Source organism: Corella eumyota, chromosome 2 (assembly GCF_963082875.1).
Source record: "Corella eumyota chromosome 2, kaCorEumy4.1, whole genome shotgun sequence".
Taxonomy (NCBI): Eukaryota; Metazoa; Chordata; class Ascidiacea; order Phlebobranchia; family Corellidae; genus Corella; species Corella eumyota.
This window is the reverse complement of record NC_137491.1, coordinates 14,382,493-14,403,875: the sequence shown is the minus strand read 5'-3', so window position 1 is coordinate 14,403,875 and position 21,383 is coordinate 14,382,493. Positions and strand designations below refer to the sequence as shown.

The 21,383-nt window shown below is 27.9% G+C and overlaps 3 protein-coding genes across 3 annotated transcripts; 1 reads left to right on the top strand and 2 right to left on the bottom strand.

Annotated features, from left to right (window-relative positions):
- Nucleotides 1-2,694: 2,694 nt before the first annotated feature.
- Nucleotides 2,695-6,596, top strand: LOC145742492 (fatty-acid amide hydrolase 1-like). The gene is made up of 11 exons (XM_082560267.1): nucleotides 2,695-2,889; nucleotides 3,033-3,140; nucleotides 3,230-3,373; nucleotides 3,690-3,823; nucleotides 4,034-4,257; nucleotides 4,388-4,530; nucleotides 4,629-4,809; nucleotides 5,153-5,292; nucleotides 5,547-5,745; nucleotides 6,121-6,266; nucleotides 6,480-6,596. Exons 1-11 carry the CDS (start codon nucleotides 2,695-2,697, stop codon nucleotides 6,594-6,596), a joined length of 1,731 nt encoding a protein of 576 aa, XP_082416393.1.
- Nucleotides 6,597-7,687: 1,091 nt separating this feature from the next.
- LOC145743788 (solute carrier family 53 member 1-like) lies at nucleotides 7,688-10,383 on the bottom strand. The gene is made up of 5 exons (XM_082561830.1): nucleotides 10,249-10,383; nucleotides 9,725-9,891; nucleotides 9,345-9,484; nucleotides 8,736-8,954; nucleotides 7,688-7,936 (listed from the first exon to the last, which is right to left on the bottom strand). Exons 2-5 carry the CDS (start codon nucleotides 9,797-9,799, stop codon nucleotides 7,867-7,869), a joined length of 504 nt encoding a protein of 167 aa, XP_082417956.1. The 5' UTR covers nucleotides 9,800-9,891; nucleotides 10,249-10,383; the 3' UTR covers nucleotides 7,688-7,866.
- Nucleotides 10,384-10,880: 497 nt separating this feature from the next.
- Nucleotides 10,881-21,219, bottom strand: LOC145743787 (solute carrier family 53 member 1-like). The gene is made up of 16 exons (XM_082561829.1): nucleotides 20,909-21,219; nucleotides 20,713-20,785; nucleotides 20,087-20,188; nucleotides 19,497-19,654; nucleotides 18,927-19,013; nucleotides 18,638-18,787; nucleotides 18,221-18,301; nucleotides 17,687-17,811; nucleotides 16,586-16,730; nucleotides 15,287-15,478; nucleotides 14,083-14,233; nucleotides 13,330-13,521; nucleotides 12,802-12,968; nucleotides 12,422-12,561; nucleotides 11,814-12,032; nucleotides 10,881-11,021 (listed from the first exon to the last, which is right to left on the bottom strand). Exons 1-16 carry the CDS (start codon nucleotides 20,975-20,977, stop codon nucleotides 10,952-10,954), a joined length of 2,121 nt encoding a protein of 706 aa, XP_082417955.1. The 5' UTR covers nucleotides 20,978-21,219; the 3' UTR covers nucleotides 10,881-10,951.
- Between the last annotated feature and the right edge of the window lie 164 nt (nucleotides 21,220-21,383).

Genomic DNA, 21,383 nt, shown 5'->3' with positions numbered 1-21,383 from the left:
AATATGGTGCTCAAAACTTATGTGAGGGCTAAAAATTAATTAGTAGATTAATTACCTGAGGGCTAAAAATTAATTAGTAGGCAATTACAATACTATCTAAAACTGCCAACGTCAACTTTAAACTAGGTTGTGGTAACTAATTCTATTCTTTGTTTAGTTTGTGAAATTAGCCTTCCCACTTTGACAATAACCATACCAAAAAAATATGGTGGTTGAAAAAAAAATTGAGTTTAACTTAAACAGCAATACTGACTTATACAAATTTCTTATGGATAATATACTAATTAATAATAAAAGAAAAAATATATTTTTAAAAATGCTACCTGTCTGAAATACAAGGGGACGAAATATTAACTTGAGAATTGTAAGTTAAGGTATTTCTTTGCTTCTGTGGGGTTTGAAAATTTCGAACCTTAAAGCATAAACTTATTAAATAAGAAATTAATCTGGATTTTTTCTACATATTCAAAACTTCTTTGTTTTGTAGAAACTAAAATAGTTTTACTGTACAAATCCTGGACGCTGTCTTTTAAAACACAACATTAATTTACATATAAAGGTTACTTAAAATTAAGGTTCCTTTTAATAACACACCCCAATATAATTCGCTTGTTCATCTCCAGAATGATTAAAATTATTACTATACATAATTTTAAACAAAAGATTACAAACTGTGAATAGACCTTAACAAAGCAATAAAGTAACTTATCAGAAATTCAGGTTTTATGTAAAAAAATTAACATGAAGAACGAGCACCTATAAAATATACAACAATAAATGGATTGCATAGAGAAATGTATAGTAAATAAATTGCATGGATTAACCAAAAACCCAAAACTTACCCATATTAAATACACTTAATTTATGCAATTTGTTCTATTTATTTAATTTACATTTGATCCATGAATTTTGTAAATTTTATAGGCACAGACAACAAAGAATAATTTAAAGGGTTAACAAGAATTTCTAATTTTTTTGCAAATGTTGCTATTTGTTTTGTTGTTTGGTTTAAAAAAAAATAGACTTGGGTGCCTGAACCTTGTGCTTCTGTTATTCAAAGTCAAATCAACAAAAGGGGTTATTAGTTATGGCAATATATTAACTTTATTTAGAAGGTTAGCCCGACCAAGTTTTTTTTACATTTATTCATAGGTTGACTTAACAACCTTAATATAGAGTAACATCAGTCACCCCGACTCAGTCTTAAGTTGACTTCGGCAGGTTAAAATAATAAAAATTTATAATTGCCCTATAACTGAGTTCCTAATTAGGTGTTGGGTTAGCGGGAGTTTTACTGTTAATATGGCCTTACTCACCAAAGGCGCTACAGCATTAGAGCAGTAAGAATCAAACCCATGACCTAATGTGTTATAGCCAAGTGTTCTGACCACTACACCACGCTGCCGGTCAAGTTAATGCTATTTAACACTTGAGTAGTATGCTATTTTAATTATTTATTATTTATTCCAATTTATTATTTATTTAAGTTCAGGCAGAGAAACACAAACGCAAACCAACGCAACCCCTGCAAAAAGCGTGAAGTTATTTTTTAAACCTTGTGTAGCAACAAAGTGTTTCCGTTTAAAAAACAAAACTTTTTAAGATATTGTTTTATCCTCGTTACAAAAAAATTATATTTTACAACATGCAATGTGTGAACTGCACCCCCAACTGTATTAAAAACTAACGCAACAAAACAAAGAAGTGAGTATTAGTTATAAAAAAATTATTGCTGTATAATATTGTATCTTAACCCTATGAACGTATACGCCCAAGGGTATAAACCAAAACTGCTTAAACATTGCGTCAACCAGCGTTACAACGGCAGTTTTTGCAAAGCGTATTAACGTTTTGCATTTTATTTGTTTGGTTCAAACCACAATAAATACCTATTTGGTTAAAATCTTATTACAAATAAGTCCAAGTAGATTAGTTTCTTGTCTTTGTGTAGTGTTTAGATTACTTATAGGTTGGTTTAATAATGGTTAGATAACGCTCACGCCGGCGTAATGTCTGAATGTAGTAGTTAGGACAAGTAAGTTTACTGTCTTGACTACAAATAAGGACGGATGTCCTCTTTCATAAAGCCCGGTTTACACAGGACGCGAAACGCGCAACGCGAAATTGGGAACTCGCTTTGCGCGTAGGCGAGTGTTTACACCAGACGCGAACTTGTCGCGATTACATATAAGTTTTCTATATAAATTTTTTATTTATTTTTGTTTAAAAGTGACTTATATGCATTAATTTCAAGAAATTAAAAAAATTTATAATATTTTATTGGTGTCGGGTGCACCTACAGTCAAAATATATCTTAAGTTAGGTAATTTAGTAAAAAATATACTCATAATTAATCTAATTTAATGTATTTTTTAATAATATAAGTTTGTAAACGTATATAACTGCATACTTCAGAATTAAGTCGCCTTCTAATAGTCTTTTTTCCGTACAATTGACACGCGAAATTCGCGTCGGTCGCTTCTAGAGCGACTCTCTGGCGAACAACGCGAAGCGAAAAAGAGAGCTTTTCGGGAAATTCCCGACATAATAGAACAAACGTAAATTTTTTTTTTCTGTTCGCAATATTTACAAGCGAGCATAGTGGGTGATTCCCCTACTCTGCAATTTTAATTATTAAGAATTTACAATTAAACAAGATATTTAGCAACGCCTACGTTAATGTAGTTGTTTATTATGGCGGGTTTAATAGAATGCTATGGAATAAGAGCTGCAAAAGCAATTGTTTTTGGAAGTGTAACTACATGTGGTTTATGTGTTTTTGCCTTCCAATGGAAAAATGCACAAAACGTAAAAAATAAGGCTCTTAATAAAAGAGAAGTTGAAAATGCAGAAATTTTAAAACAGCTACAAAATTTAACTGCAGTAAAGGTAACCAAATGTATTTCTTTTTAATTAAGGCCAATTAGGAAATTTTTTGCACTTAAAACTTTAAATAATTGTTTTTTGTATAAATATTTTTTATATTGTTACCTGTCTTAAATTATTAGGTATGTAATGAATTAACTTTTTAGGATGAAGAATGGAATAAAATACTTGAAATGAAACCAGAAGATTTAATTCTTGCTGCACAACAAGGAAAATTGAATCCAAAGAAAATTCTGCAAGCATATATGTACAAGGTGAATACAAAAAAACTGTTGTTCTTACAAAATTTTTACTAAACAATAAAAAAATATATAACTATGTGTTTTTTTTACAATTATATAAGGCTTGTTATGATACTCAAGAATTCAACTCAGTAGCTTGTGTGATAAAAGAATGTTATGAAGTTGCTGCAAAATTATCGGATAATGAAGAAAAGGGGTTATTGTATGGTCTTCCTGTTAGTCTAAAAGACTGTTACAAAATAAAGGTATAGTTCATTTAAACACACTTTTAATAAACAAAATGTTTTTATATATATTTATTCCTAAAGTTAAAAGGCGAAATTTATGGCCTAAACTTAGAGTAGTATTTGTTAACTAGGCCCAGTACATAATTAACCTGCCAATTAGTTTTAAGCTTGGCGACCTAATGCCACCATTGCATGATTTTACTGGGGATTGAACCATGGACCTTAGGTGTAAAGCCCTGTGTTATCACGACTACACCAGTTTTACTTTAAATTAATTGGCTTATAGATTAATTAATCTTAACCTAACTATATACAAATATTTGTAAAAAAACAGAATACAGATGCCACAATAGGAGTAGTAAAACTGATTGATTTAAATGCAATTGATGATTGTGTTTTGGTTAAAGTCTTGAAACATTGTGGGGCTGTCCCTTTTGTAAAAACAAATGTGGTTCAACTTATGATGAGGTGTTTTAAAATATTTATTTTTATGATTTTAATTTAAAACTAATTACCAGATAATTTTAGTAAGAATCTACATTAATTGCAGTTTTTTTTAGAGTAAGTTTTGTTAGACTTTTAACCTGTTAGAAGTTAAATAAAAGTTAATTTTGTCTAATTGGAAATTAAAAAGTTTTTTTAACCACAAGCTTTGATTTATTTTTCTGCTGTAATTAGTTTTGGTGACACAAATCCTATTTACGGACGTACACACAACCCCCACAACAGCAAACTTACACCCGGGGGGTCATCTTCCGGTGAGGGTTCGTTGGTTGGGTCTGGAGGATCTCCACTAGGGTTTGGTACAGACATTGGAGGGAGCATAAGAGTTCCCTCGCACATGTGCGGAGTTTGTGGCCTTAAACCAACAAGAAATCGATTAAGTCACAAAGGATGGCAAAGTAAGTCAGTAACAAAATAATTCTTTAACAAAACTTATTGTTTTTAGCAAAACTGACACAATTTATTTTTTCACTAGTAACACTTTGTTTTTTAAGCGACTTTTATATTCAGTAAAAAATTTCTTTTTAGATTCTGAACTAATTGTTATTCGGCAAACTGTTGGTCCAATAGCAAAAGATGTGGACACTCTTGTTGTTGCCATGAAAGCACTTCTGTGTCCGATGATGTTCCAACTTGATCCTGATGTTCCTCCTCTACCTTTCAATAAAGAGGTTATAAAGTTAACTGTTTTAATATGTTTTGGGATGCAAAAAATGTAACTGTATTGTCATACCCTTTTCTCATTTTAATTAAGTTACAAAAATTTTAGATTTATTTGTCAAAAAGAAAGTTAAGAATTGGTTATTATGATGATGATGGTTACAATAAACCTATTCCAGCAATCCAAAGAGCTCTACACATTGCTAAAGATGCACTGGAAAGTGCTGGACATACTTTGGTGAAATTTCAAGTGCCAAGTATTGATGATGTGATGAGAATCACGGTTTCATGTTAGTTCTATGTTTGCATTATTATTTGATTTTATTTACAGCTTGCTGTTGTTTAAGTTTTGTAAAATTTTTACTGATTTTTAGATAATATTTTTACTGGTTTTTAGATAGACACAAATATTTTTCTCTTTGTTTTTTACACTCAAGTTCTTGGTGCATATTTTTTAGTCCTGAATTCTTTGAAATATTTTTTGTTTAAACTATTTTAAAATTTACTTCATACTTGACACAATTTGGATCTTGAAGCATTTCAGACTTGTCAATTATTTAAAACTTTTTTTAGTTTTTTGGCAGATAATTACAAAACAAAAAAATTGTAAAAGGTTTATTTAACTCTTTTTAGCTATTTTTTGTGATGGTGGAAAAGGGATTCTAGAAATTTTATCTGGAGATATTGTGGACACTTGTGGATTGAACCAATATCGAAAACTTAAATGCCCAACAATATTAAGAAAATTTTTAGGATTTATACTCAAGTTTAGGGTAAAAGTCTTGTTTATTTATTGAAATTTCGCTCTTTTATTGGGTTTCTTAATATTTCATTTCTTTATTATTTGATTCCTTTGTATTATTTTTTTTCCGTCCATTTATTTTCTATTTTTAATTTCCCAATTTTTTTAAATGCATTCCGTCTATTTTCTTTTTTTTTTTTTTTTTTTTATTCCCTTCTAAAAATTTGTAGGCATATTCAAGTAACATATCTACTAAAAAAAAGTAATTACAAACTTATTAAACAGTATCCTCGGTTAGCACAAGATTTACACTTGCATGGAGGTGGTGATAAGTCAGCAAGCAGAGCTTTAAAACTACAAGGTGAAGCAAACGCTTACAAAATTGAATTTTACAAACAATGGTCAGAACAAAATCTTGACGCCATAATTTGTCCACCATTTCCTTTGGTGGCTGGTAAAAAGGGAGCAAATGGGAATGTTACAGGTTTTTAATTTTTTATTGTTTTTGGTATAATAACTCTCTTTTAATTCTTATTAAAAAAATGTAAATTTTAAATATTGCTTAGCTAAGGGTGTCTCTAAATTTAATATTCTTTCTATTACCAATTTATCTATGACTACTTAAACTATACTCTTGCTTACCCAAGCTGTAAAATCTGTGATTCATTACCCTGCCCTATTTTTTGGTTATAGCATTATAAGTATCAGCAGGTTATAATGATATTAGTTCCGATATATGTTTTAAATGTGCAGTTTAGCTAGAGGGGGCTGGAAAAATTACAATTTTGTACAAAAATAACCTGCAAACAAAGCAATGTTGCCCAGAACTTAAACCAAACTGTAAATCTGTTTTTAATAGGTTTAATGAGCTATGGAATATTGCATACTTTACTTAACTATCCTGCTGGGGTCGTTCCAGTATCCAGGGTCACTGAAGCTGACACCATTGCTTTAAATGACTACAAAGGTCACCACAATGACCCATGGGACAAAAACATTAAAAATGTAATTTTCATGTTTAAAGTCACTTAATTTAAATAACTTAATAAACAAGTGTGTTATACATAAGTATTCAGAAGTATGATTTTTTCCCCATTTTGGCATGGGACTAAATACTGTATATATAAGTAATCAGAAGTATGTGATTTTGAACAAACAATTGTTACTTGTTCTTATGTAAAAAATATTACACTAATGTCATGCTATATGTCATTATAGGTATGTAGAAACAGCGTGGGAATGCCAATTGGAGTCCAATGTGTAGTTTTGCCTTGGAAAGAGGAATTGTGTCTTCGTGTTATGAAGGAGATTGAAACATTAGTTTCATATGCTTGAACTAACTTGTACTAGTTTTTAAATTGCATTGTAACTTAGCCCCCAGCTAAATTAGTGTTCATATGCCTCAAAAAACCAACTAACCTATTAACAAATGTGCTTATTACTTTTATACCTGTTTGTTGATGTAATGCACCTTAATATAGCATATTTTTACCAAATGCCTCATTTATTTGCTTTTAATAATTTTTAGAACAAGCTATTGCTCAATGCCAGTATCTCAATCATTTTATTACATATTGCAAAATATATTTCACAGTGCTCTATTTTGTTTTTTTTTTGTTACGACTTCTGCTTTAAAGTTTAACACTGTTAACACACAACAAAATACTTGTACAGGGTTTACCATAGTAAAGTAGATAAAGCATAGTAAAGTAAATATGTTTTAGTTTTATACACATTTTCAGTAATAAACTACAAAGAAAATTTTAGTGAAGTGGCATCACACAACTATCTGACATGCAATATAAATGCAACATACAGCTGAAATTTGTTAAATTAAAAGAATTACCAATTAATTGTCAGTTTTGTATAATGGACATTAAAACAAAATGCCTGAAAACTCCTTTGGTAAACCATGACACAAGTTTGTGCTATATAGAAAATTTGATTTGAAGAATTATAAGTAGAAAAAACATACAGAAATTTACACAGTAATAAATATGTAAGCATTAACAAACATTTAAAAAAAATTACAACAAATAATAATTTACTACTATAATCTCGAAAAATAAATAAATACAACGACAGGAACCTTAACAACTAAACATAAATAATATCTAGAGTAAGTTATGATTGTTTAATAAATAAAACACACTTGTTTTGGCTACAACAAATTTTGGAGGCAACAAGAAACTAAGTATTTAATATAAAACTTAAGGTCATAATAAAAACTTTAATAAGTGGTGGAACCTACCAATACCAAAGTTTTTGTGTTTTTTTATATGACTTAAATAAACATTAAGGCAATCAACGTACATGTAAAAAAATTAAAACACCGAAGCACCGAACTTGAGAAACTAAAAATGACGTCTTAGTGATTTATAAACTTTTTACTGTACAAACTGTAATATGCAATCAATAGTCACAAATTTAAACAAAACATGGCTTTATGTTAAAAAAACACAACAATTAATTATTGCCTATGTGAACAAGTTTCACATTGTCTTATCAGGTTTTTCTTGGTATTTTGGGCCTATTTTGGAACGCTGTAGATCATAGATTGCTAAAAATAAAAGCAAAATAAAAGGATGAATGGTAAAGATTGTCATCAAACTGCACTTGTACTTGACTGATTGCTTCGATCACCAACAAATAAAACAACTCCACTGGAATTTTTTCTTTAAATTAAAAAAACGTTTTTATCACTACTAAATAAAAACCAAACTTTGTTACTTTTTTTTATTTAATAGGTTAAAGTAAAATACTTAATTTTTGCTGCAGTAATATTTAATATTTTGGACTGTTTTTGTAAACCATACTACTTTGTAATAACAAGTCGCGCGAATCGTTTTTAAAATTTAGCGAATTGTTTTTTACAAATATATTAGAAATAACAAATTCACCAAAAACAGTTCAAGCGATAATTAAACACTCTTGTATATTTATTTATTTTTACGAAGCCATTTTAAACCGGTTTCAAACTAATTATATAACATCAACATATAATTCTGCGTAAATAGGCTTTTATTAACAATAACTTTCCATGATCTTACAACGCGAAAATTTTACAACCGCAATTTGTTCAGTTGTTGCGCAATGTAGTTAAACTTTATTAAGAAACATAGTAAGTAGTACATTTTAAAAATGCAACGCAGGGTGTCGATTGGTACAAGAAAACGAAGATCATGACTTGGGCCTAATCGTTGCTCTAAAAATGCAACCACACTTATCAATTTGTAAACGTTAATTTTTTAGCGAATTAATTTTTAAACGTTAATTTGTACCCTGGACATTTCACTAAAATTTAGGTCAACATTTTTTAGAAATTAATAGGCATTTTCTAAAGGTTAAGGTAAGAGGGGTTAATAAAAACTGCTTTCTTGTCAGTAAAGCCATTCCTGAAAAAGTGGTTTTTGTAACAGCGCAGCATTATTATTATCTACTGAAATTTACAAAAAATATAAAATTTAAGTAAACCTGATTCCTCCAGCAAAAGATGGAATTCTAGTCAACGGTTTTTTCTTCACTTCTTTTAAAAGATTTTTTTCTACTCCATCGACCTCGTCCATCATTCGTTCAAGCGTGGCAAGGTCATCAGCTCGCAAAGGGGTCACAGAAATGTCACGAACAGCACGGAACTCTCCACAATTGTTAAGATGTTCGTTTTCCAGCCGGAAAAAATTCCAAATAAACCGTCTAATTTTTAACAAAAACAGCTAAAAATATGAACTTTTTTGTTCATAAATCTGTCTAAATTTCAATCCAGTTCAATAATTTAAAACAATAACCTATTTTTAACTAATTACGCCTGTTTCTATTTTTGCTTATAGGTTAAGCTTACCTAATATAAAAAAACAATTTTTTTGTTTTAAAAAAACAGTAGTTAAGTGCCGCATTTTAATTTATTAAGTCAGTTACAGTAACCAAATTACAACAAACAATATATTTTAAAAGCATGTAAAAACATTTCTAAATACATGTATTTATATATTTTAAATCATGAACACCGATAAAGTATAATTAAACCTTATTTTCATTTATTTAAAATTTGAGTTAAATTAATTTTAGCAAAAATAAATTACTAACCTTAGAACTTCCAGAATAGCGAGGACATTACTGAGGATAAGGGAAGAGGAATCGGAAGATGCAAGCTGCTCTACTCCAACTCTTACAATCCATGAAAATCTTATAACAAAATCTTCTATGATCGCAAAATAATAAAATGCCTAAAAACATTTTTTAAGCATCAAAAATATTTTTTTACACAAAAAAAATATATAAATATGATTAATAATGCATTATACTATCTTTATGGTGTAGACATTTTATTTTAAATTATGATCTTTTAAATTTTTACCTAACCAAACTAACAACCCATTTATAAAAAATTATAAAATTTTAAACATTTAATTATAGAAGAAATAAATCAAAACATAAATTGGTAAGTATTTCATATAAAAACTCGCCTTGTAGGGATAAACAATTTCTTCCCGCAGAAATTTATTTTCGCCAGCATTGCTATCAAGAAAACCCCAATCCATTTTGATATCCCAAACATAAGTGTAACAACTACTTATAAATAAGCTTGCAAGCCATAGAAAAAAATAAACACTTTGTAATTCTTGAGTTGATTCTGTAAAAAAATGAACAAATACCGTGATGCACATATACAAGAAAGTTTGTTTTTAATTATATGTAATTTTAACAATAAAAAAAAAAAAAAAAAGTTTTCACAGACATAACTAAAAACCAAATGAAAATTGTAACACTAAATGGACTAAATTGATATTTCCCTAAACATAATTTTAACAACAACATTATACCAAAATTTAGGTCAAAATTTTTTTTTAAATAAAGGCATTATCCATAGAAGGATTGGGGTATAAATTTACGTAAAATTATAAGTCAAATTTTTATTTAATTGAATCAGTTTGTTTAGTCATATATAAACAAAACATTTTTAAATTTTGAAACAACAAACTATATTCACCTCTATGTAAAACATACAGTGCATTAAATGTGACTCTAAAAAAGGTTGTTGAATATTTCCCAGCATTAATTAAATGTGGAAACCACTTTCTTGTGTCATAATAACGTCTTAAACATTGAAAAAAATTACAACAAATAATAATTTACTACTATAATCTCGAAAAATAAATAAATACAACGACAGGAACCTTAACAACTAAACATAAATAATATCTAGAGTAAGTTATGATTGTTTAATAAATAAAACACACTTGTTTTGGCTACAACAAATTTTGGAGGCAACAAGAAACTAAGTATTTAATATAAAACTTAAGGTCATAATAAAAACTTTAATAAGTGGTGGAACCTACCAATACCAAAGTTTTTGTGTTTTTTTATATGACTTAAATAAACATTAAGGCAATCAACGTACATGTAAAAAAATTAAAACACCGAAGCACCGAACTTGAGAAACTAAAAATGACGTCTTAGTGATTTATAAACTTTTTACTGTACAAACTGTAATATGCAATCAATAGTCACAAATTTAAACAAAACATGGCTTTATGTTAAAAAAACACAACAATTAATTATTGCCTATGTGAACAAGTTTCACATTGTCTTATCAGGTTTTTCTTGGTATTTTGGGCCTATTTTGGAACGCTGTAGATCATAGATTGCTAAAAATAAAAGCAAAATAAAAGGATGAATGGTAAAGATTGTCATCAAACTGCACTTGTACTTGACTGATTGCTTCGATCACCAACAAATAAAACAACTCCACTGGAATTTTTTCTTTAAATTAAAAAAACGTTTTTATCACTACTAAATAAAAACCAAACTTTGTTACTTTTTTTTATTTAATAGGTTAAAGTAAAATACTTAATTTTTGCTGCAGTAATATTTAATATTTTGGACTGTTTTTGTAAACCATACTACTTTGTAATAACAAGTCGCGCGAATCGTTTTTAAAATTTAGCGAATTGTTTTTTACAAATATATTAGAAATAACAAATTCACCAAAAACAGTTCAAGCGATAATTAAACACTCTTGTATATTTATTTATTTTTACGAAGCCATTTTAAACCGGTTTCAAACTAATTATATAACATCAACATATAATTCTGCGTAAATAGGCTTTTATTAACAATAACTTTCCATGATCTTACAACGCGAAAATTTTACAACCGTTCAGTTGTTGCGCAATGTAGTTAAACTTTATTAAGAAACATAGTAAGTAGTACATTTTAAAAATGCAACGCAGGGTGTCGATTGGTACAAGAAAACGAAGATCATGACTTGGGCCTAATCGTTGCTCTAAAAATGCAACCACACTTATCAATTTGTAAACGTTAATTTTTTAGCGAATTAATTTTTAAACGTTAATTTGTACCCTGGACATTTCACTAAAATTTAGGTCAACATTTTTTAGAAATTAATAGGCATTTTCTAAAGGTTAAGGTAAGAGGGGTTAATAAAAACTGCTTTCTTGTCAGTAAAGCCATTCTTGAAAAAGTGGTTTTTGTAACAGCGCAGCATTATTATTATCTACTGAAATTTACAAAAAATATAAAATTTAAGTAAACCTGATTCCTCCAGCAAAAGATGGAATTCTAGTCAACGGTTTTTTCTTCACTTCTTTTAAAAGATTTTTTTCTACTCCATCGACCTCGTCCATCATTCGTTCAAGCGTGGCAAGGTCATCAGCTCGCAAAGGGGTCACAGAAATGTCACGAACAGCACGGAACTCTCCACAATTGTTAAGATGTTCGTTTTCCAGCCGGAAAAAATTCCAAATAAACCGTCTAATTTTTAACAAAAACAGCTAAAAATATGAACTTTTTTGTTCATAAATCTGTCTAAATTTCAATCCAGTTCAATAATTTAAAACAATAACCTATTTTTAACTAATTACGCCTGTTTCTATTTTTGCTTATAGGTTAAGCTTACCTAATATAAAAAAACAATTTTTTGTTTTAAAAAAACAGTAGTTAAGTGCCGCATTTTAATTTATTAAGTCAGTTACAGTAACCAAATTACAACAAACAATATATTTTAAAAGCATGTAAAAACATTTCTAAATACATGTATTTATATATTTTAAATCATGAACACCGATAAAGTATAATTAAACCTTATTTTCATTTATTTAAAATTTGAGTTAAATTAATTTTAGCAAAAATAAATTACTAACCTTAGAACTTCCAGAATAGCGAGGACATTACTGAGGATAAGGGAAGAGGAATCGGAAGATGCAAGCTGCTCTACTCCAACTCTTACAATCCATGAAAATCTTATAACAAAATCTTCTATGATCGCAAAATAATAAAATGCCTAAAAACATTTTTTAAGCATCAAAAATATTTTTTTACACAAAAAAAATATATAAATATGATTAATAATGCATTATACTATCTTTATGGTGTAGACATTTTATTTTAAATTATGATCTTTTAAATTTTTACCTAACCAAACTAACAACTCATTTATAAAAAATTATAAAATTTTAAACATTTAATTATAGAAGAAATAAATCAAAACATAAATTGATAAATATTTCATATAAAAACTCGCCTTGTAGGGATAAACAATTTCTTCCCGCAGAAATTTATTTTCGCCAGCATTGCTATCAAGAAAACCCCAATCCATTTTGATATCCCAAACATAAGTGTAACAACTACTTATAAATAAGCTTGCAAGCCATAGAAAAAAATAAACACTTTGTAATTCTTGAGTTGATTCTGTAAAAAAATGAACAAATACCGTGATGCACATATACAAGAAAGTTTGTTTTTAATTATATGTAATTTTAACAATAAAAAAAAAAAAAAAAAAAAAGTTTTCACAGACATAACTAAAAACCAAATGAAAATTGTAACACTAAATGGACTAAATTGATATTTCCCTAAACATAATTTTAACAACAACATTATACCAAAATTTAGGTCAAAATTTTTTTTTAAATAAAGGCATTATCCATAGAAGGATTGGGGTATAAATTTACGTAAAATTATAAGTCAAATTTTTATTTAATTGAATCAGTTTGTTTAGTCATATATAAACAAAACATTTTTAAATTTTAAAACAACAAACTATATTCACCTCTATGTAAAACATACAGTGCATTAAATGTGACTCTAAAAAAGGTTGTTGAATATTTCCCAGCATTAATTAAATGTGGAAACCACTTTCTTGTGTCATAATAACGTCTTAAACATTGAACGAAGCGAATATAAGCAGGATAACATGTTACAATTGCACGGACTCCATAGGAATAAGAACCACATAAAAAACCTTTAATAATAAAAAATTCCTAATGTTTAATAAATTAAAACAACATTTTTTGTACATCTTTATCCTCAATGTTTAAAGGTCCTCACAATCTTTACATAATTTGTAACCCGGACCCAGTCTTATGTTGTCATTGACACATTAGAATTTTAAAAACTTGCAAATTAGTTTTAAGCTCGGCAGAAGTTCTTACCGTTTATAGCACCTTACGCAAGGGCACAAAAAATCTGGAGGTAGTGGGAATTGAAACTATACCTTATGTTGTAAAGCCAAGTGGTTTAACCACCACACTATGCCAACCATAATCCTATATTTATTTAAAATTTTGGTATTTGAGATGTTTGTTTGTTTAAAAAAAAAACTTTTTTAATATTTTTTTGGGCTATTCCATGAAGGCAAAAAACATCAGTTGTCAATTTATTTAAATTTTTTTTATTAAAAATCAAATACAATTTGCAATTTTTTTTTAATTTCGAAATAATTTATGTTGAATTAATTTAAATTTAAGTAATGAATTTTTAATAATTTATTGCTTTCTTATCACAAAACTAAAAAATAAATTACCTGTTCTTCCATTCCAAATGTCTCCATCAAAACCATAAAAACAAATAATAAACTCAGTATCAAGAAACAAGACAACTAAACTGTTCAACTGGTCGGCCAACCAAAAGTCAGCAAACTCAACAGGGTAAAACCCACAAGCAAATAATCTCCACTGCAAAACATAATTAGAAATAGTTAAACTAATAACACTTAAAAATAGTATCAGTCTTTTTTACTAAATAGACATTAGCTTAAAACTAAGGATGGGCTAATCGAATCCAAGTCCAAGTACTCGGCCTGAGTATTAAGAATATCTTAATACTTGTGCTCGTCAAGCATTTTTTAGTACTCGGAGGCCGAGTAATATTTTGCCATTTAAGAACCATAAAAAACACAAGAGTTGCCTTTTTCTAAAAAATTATAAATTACTTTTTATTATATTTTGTTAATTAGGCAACGGTTGCGCATTTACTAGCCAACATTTTGTTATTTAATTTTTAAGTAGCAAAGAGGACTACCCAAATTTTAAAAACAAAATTTAAAAAACTTCCTTTAATTATTGATTTTATAAAAACAAATCGATGTAGCCTGCTTGTTATTTAATTGTTTTTTTATAATAGTGTCTTTTGTATTGCGTTTCGTTACATAATGCTTATTTTGTGATTCTTTAATAAAACTGCCATTTTTAGCCTGTTAGCACCAATATTTTACGGGGTCATGTGTTTAAATAACGTCAAAACCGGGTATCGTGACAAAATACTCGGGTTAATGAAGTCAAAGTAATTTGGGTTTCAGCTCAACCCTGCTTAAAACTATAATTTGAAAAACATCATTTTATTAAAATCGAGGATCAATTTGGCTTTACTACCCGAGGTCCCGGAGTTAGAACACTCGACCCTACCCAAGGTCTTTTGTTTGATTCCCACTGCTTCCATGTTGCAGTGCCCACATGTATGTTGGTATAAATGCAAACTCATGCTAGGCCAACCCAATCAGTATATTAATTATCAGTCAACATTTTCAATACTATCCCAGAACTGTCTAAGGCAAATTGATGCTGGGTTGGGAAAACAATCGTAAAGTTTAGGTCAAGAACTCTGCTTTTTCACATTAAAACGAGGATATTCATAAAAAACTAAAAAACGTTGGCCTTAAATTTTGCCACGCCTGCAAAACTATTTATTGCAATAACTTATAACATTTTCTAAAGGTAGATAAGACTTACCAGACGACGGATTAACCAAAATCTTGCTTTATGAAAGAGAATTGGAAATGGGTTAATAAGAAACAGAAAGTAACAAGAATAAACAAGTCCAGGATTTAAATAAACCGGAAAATAAGGTTGAAGTTCTGGCAGGAATCCAAAAATGTAACAAATAATACTGAAACTCCAAATAATTGAAAAAAGAGAAGCTATCTGTAACAAAAAAAGTTATCTTTTATTTTTTAGATTACTTTAAACAACAAATTAAAGTCTTTTTCAGTATTTTTTTTAATTTTAAAAACTTAAAAGTTAAAATTAAATTTAATACTACCATATTTTTATAGGTTTACTGTACCTAAAATAAGTAATAATTTTTAAAAAATTATTTGAAATTTTTACAAGTTATTTTAGTATAATATTTAAAAAAAACTTTGCTGTACAAGTAAGCATGTTCTTGCTAATTTAAAAAATATTATGGTATTTTTATGGTATTTACATTATTCATAAAAAAGTAATTAAGTTGTTATATGTAAATTAGGTATAACCCCATTTGTTTTATTTCAATATTTCCTTAAAGTGCTGTATTAAAAAGTTTTGCAATTTTATAAGTGATGTATGTAGCACGTTAGTTTGGTTGACACTGAACCACAAAATGAGTTAAGAACCTCTAAAAATGTATGTGATACTTACAATTTAATTTTCCAAAAATATTAGAAATATTGAACACCAAAAACTAGGTTACCAGATTTTTTTGTGTGACGTAAAAAGTACTAAGTTAGAGTAGTAATTGTATAAAAGCTAGTACCTTCTACGTTATCACAAACTTTCCTTGCCATTTTTTTAATTAAATTTTTTTTTAAAGTTGTGTAATTTAAAAAGTAAGTAAAATTACTTGAAGTTAAAACTATTTTTGTGTTCAGCGACACCTATTTTATCAAGTTTTAAGTAAAAAAAAATTGCCAATATAGGACTTTAATAAAGCAATAATGTTATTAAAACATTGGGCATATTTGTGACTTTATATATTGCATATATTTTTGCCAATTGCAATATAACATGAAATTAAATGTAAAAAATTAAAAAATGAAATTATTAGAATCCTAAAAATCTACCTTTTAATACAGGTTTAACTTCTAAAATGGCATTTCAAAAATTAATATGGAACACATATTGTTAGGCTTTAAGGCAATTGGAACAAGGTAATAAATATTCCTTATATATTAAGGTTGTAAAACTAGCTTCACAACACCAAGGACAAAAAAATAAAAAGTTAAATAAAATATAACAATTTTCAATAATAATAATCTTAAACTTTTTTACCTCAAAAAAATGCTGATGTGATAAATATTGCCTGGGATCAATCTCAAATATTAAAACGTGGTTGACCCCTGCTGCCCTCCAGCCCCAAATATTAAAACCAAGACAAGCCATGAATAAAAACAACACAAAACCACCTCGATATAATCTGTTATACATAAAAAAGGCAAATAGTAAAGTTGTAACCTACAATTAAACACTATATTTGCACAAAACTTATAAAAAAACTACTTGGTGTAGGGGTTAAAATACTTGGCTTCACTGCAAGAAGTCCCGCGTTCAATTCCCCATGTTTTTATGCAAAAGTGTCATTGAGTAAAGCGCTATACGAGGCAATTATTATCAAGATAATATTTTAAACTTTCAATATAATATATTTTAAAATTCCCATATCGCGTCCAAAAAAATGAACTCTTTACACAAAAAATGAAACCTTTTTTTGAAATATTACTCAGTAACACAATTTTTTTAGTCCAACTAAAAACCTTTTTTATTAAAGATTAAAAAAATGTTTAATAAGTCTAATGGCAGGTTTTTGCATTACAAACATCTGTTTTACCCATTAGGCCGTAATATAACTTATAATTAGGTGTAAATTACAATGTTTGTGTTTTAACTTGTTAATTATAATCCAAATGAACTTAAAAAGTAAACTTTAGGTGTTAAACTATATATAGATTAAAAAAATTAAATTACTTATTTGCCATTGTTAAAAATTTAAAAAAATCTAGTATTAGGTTACTTTATTGATTAGATTTAAATTGTAAAAGTTATAAAAAAATGTTTATTCAATTTTTTTATTTTATATTGATTCAAAAAAAGTACTCTAATTTCCTTTACTAACCTTAACTAATGTTAAAAGTGCATACTACTAAATCATTGCAAAATCTTAATGTAATAATGCATAGTGAAAGAAAGTTTATAGGCCTATTTATATAGGAGGACAATAATAAAACTGCCAGTTGTGGTCTGTGGGTAAATTATCGCAGATATACATTAGTTGTGACCATAATATGACAATCGAAATGCTGCCCATAGGGCAGGCAATCAACCAGTGTGAAAAAAGTAGGGTACTCTGTTGTATTTCTACACTAATTGACTTACTTAAAAGTTAAAAATAATTCTGGAACTGGCAGAAAAATAGCAGCTATGGTAAAAACAACAACCATTGTTAAAAACATCCCAAGAAATAACCCAACTCTGAATACTGTTCCTTTTGGATAAGTTCTCTGTATGAAATAAATAAACAATTACAAGAAATGGTTCATACAAAATTTTAAATATAAATAAAAAACATTACAAAAATAAAAAAATAATTGTAAAACTTGTTTTTGGTATTTTTCCTCTTTACATTTATATACAAAGTTCTATAATATAATGTTTCTAAATTTTAAATTATTTATATAAGTATAGCCTTTATGACATTCATAAATAATGAAAAACTAAAGGCGTATATATGTGCAGGTAACACTAAATTGGAACCAAACCGTGTATAAGTATTTTAATTAATTGGTTTTAAAATCATCACTTATAAGAAACCCAAAATAGAAACTGAAAAATATTGAAAAAAAAACAAAAATTAAATTCTGTTTTTTTTTAATATATCTCTTCCTTTTAAAAAAAACTAAAAAATTTTACTTTGTCAGTTAAAGGAGGAACCCTGAGTCGTTTCATTGCTTTTGATCTATCTCCATGTTCCAATTCATTTATAAATAAATTCTAAAAAGATTCCCAAAAAATATTTATTTCTAGAATAAATTATTAAAAAGTGATAGCGTTTATAATAAGAACAATTTTTTACTGAACGTTTTAACAGGTTTTTTAACCTACCAAATGCTTTTGAGTCGGGCATTTTATTTGGTTTAAAGCGCTGTACTCAGTAAGCCACAAGATAGATGCAGTAAAAACTAAACCAACAACAACTACACTATGCAGGCAGTATTTTTTACAAAATCAAAATATTTTTTTCCTTATCAATTTATTAAATGACCCAACATATATTGATTAATAGTGGCAAGCCCAGTGGTTTTGTGTTTCATTTAAATAATACCTTACCTCAGTTTTTAGTATATATTCTGAAATAAAGCTGTCGCTATGAAATGGAGCAGTAATAACAAAATTTTTTCTCCATTTTGCTCCTTTATCTGTGTCTAAGATCTTATCATGTTTTTTTAAAATTTTTCGAAAACCCGTAAAATTTAATTCCTTGAAAGAAAATAAGTTAATAAAACATGTATATTAAAAATGTTCCTGCTTAAAATATGAAATTTTACTCATATAGCCTATAAAAACCTTAAAACTCATATAACTTAAAAATAAAGTTCTATCAATTATTAATAAATACCTGATAGTTTTGTAGTAATATAAGACTGAGGTAAAATTCTGAATAAGCAAATTTAAGATCTTTCAGAGTTTTGTGGTGCACCTTTTCCTAAACAATTATATCTCATTTAAAAATATAAATAAAAAATATAAGTTAAAGTTTTGGCCATACATAGCAATACAGTTAAAAAGGCTAAGTTTCTAAAAGTGCAAATGTTTAACGTTGTTAATGTTCTTTAATTATAAGATTATTTAATTGCATTTTTTCACACTTAAAGTCCCAAATAAAATTCCTGCTAATAATCTTTGCCATTATTTCATATTTAACATCTCTTACATGGAGAGAAAAACTGTTGGATCAGCGGTTTTTGCAATTTAATATGTTTTTAGTTTAAAGGGCTAAGAAAAATATGTTTTTTTGCAATTAAGTATGTTTTTAGTTTAAAAGGCTAAAAAAAATATTCTGTCTTTATTTAATTATAAATAAAAAATTTCTTTAAAACACATTGAAAAAAAAAAATTCTGTTTTTTTTTTCCAATTTCAACAAAAAAATAAAAAAATTTAAAAAAAATAAAACAAACAATTTGACACCTTTGTACTGTTAGGTAAAAATAATTTTGCGCGGCTTTTTCTTCTGTTGACCAAAGAAGTGGTTGCAGGTACCCCTGAAACTGCCAAAACATTTTGTTTGTGCGCTTGGATTTCACTTTGCAGTAATGCAAATCTACGTGTGGCCTCAGCTAATTTTTCTATAATTGTACAATAAATTAGTTACCACAATTAGAAACCGACTAAATAATTAAGTAGCAATCACTAAACTTAAACATAGGACACATAAAAAAAAAACAATATTTGAATTAACCAAAAAATAGGTTACTATGTCCAACAAATTAATAAGTTATTTATAAATATAAAGCCTTTCGTTATAGTATGAAGCAATAAGTACATCAATAAAAAACTGCAAATTACAATACTAACCATATTAAAAATTAAATAAATTTAATTAGACATTTAAATGTGTTTTTATTATTTTTACATTTTTTTTTTTTTATTATTTTTTACAAAATTAAAAAAAATGTATAGAAGCAGGGGACAGTGTTAAAAAAGTATACATTTAACCTATAAAAAATTTTTAATATAAAACCATACTTTTTTAAAAACAAGTAAAACAAATTGCTTACCAGCAAAAAAGGTGTTAACTTTAGTAAGTTGAACATCACATTCTGCAAAAAACTGATCCTCAAAGCTTGCCAGTTGTCGTTGTGTGATTTCTTGTGTGTGAACTAAACACAAATATAACATGTAAGTATAAACCTTAAATTAACTTAAAATAGTTGATTTTTATCACATTAGCCAGTTCTTATTTAATCACTCGTTAAAATATAGTCGCAATTATTATCTGCCTGTATTAATTTTTCCAGCTAAAAATAGGTATATCTTTCTTTAGAAGGACTTTAAATTCGGTACCTATAAACTATACAGGATCGAATGGATCAAATGGATCGAATGGATCGATTAAATAGAATGTACTCGAACGCAAATGGTTTTCGAATAAACCAAATGGATCGAATGGATCAAACGGATCGAATGGACCGGATCACATGCATTATGCTTATTCTGAATGGGTGAGAGTCGGGGTTAGGGTTTAATTTATGCAATATTTTTGTTCCATTTGATCCATTCGAGATCCATTCAAGGTCCATTCGATATCTATTCGATCCTGTATAGTTTATATTTGGTTAAAAAGCTATTGTTTATCAAATATGCTATTATTTTTAATATATTCGAGTTAGTATCGGTAAAAAACCTGTGAAATGTATATCAGTTTGCTGTGAGGTCAAAAGATCTTCTTTCCAATCACACAACATGCCTTTTAAAATCTGAAGATGCAATTTTAATGTTAATTACTGATGAAAACCCATTTGTTAATATGCAACAAAAAGGTCGAAATTTTTAATTAAACATTCTGTTGACATTACAATAATGTAAGCATGATAACATACCTCATAATCTATATATTGGCTTCTCCATTCAGGTGTTAAATGAGCTTGTAAATTAGCCCCAAATTTCATTTTTCACAAATTTACAAATATTTTTTGTCTAGTTTTCACTTGTCAGCTTGTACTGTTGAAGTTAAAATTTGTGCAGTTTTTTTGGTCTTATTGTAGTTGTAGCGCTGTCAGGCTGTACCGCTGAATTTTATACAATTTTACTTCAGTGCTTTATCTATTTATTTTCACAAGTTAAAACAAGAAAAAAACATCGTTTTTTTTTTAAAAAAGCGTAACCCTATCAAAGCAATAAATTTCCTATAACCAAGAAGCTATTGTTCTTTGATTTCGAAAACATAACAAATCTAAAAATGGCGGAAAGAAAATAATTAAATCTAAAAATGAAAGAAGTTGGTGATTTTTAATACGATAATTAAAAATAATAAATAAACTTACGTATGCTAATTTTTTTTTATTTTACGCCGTT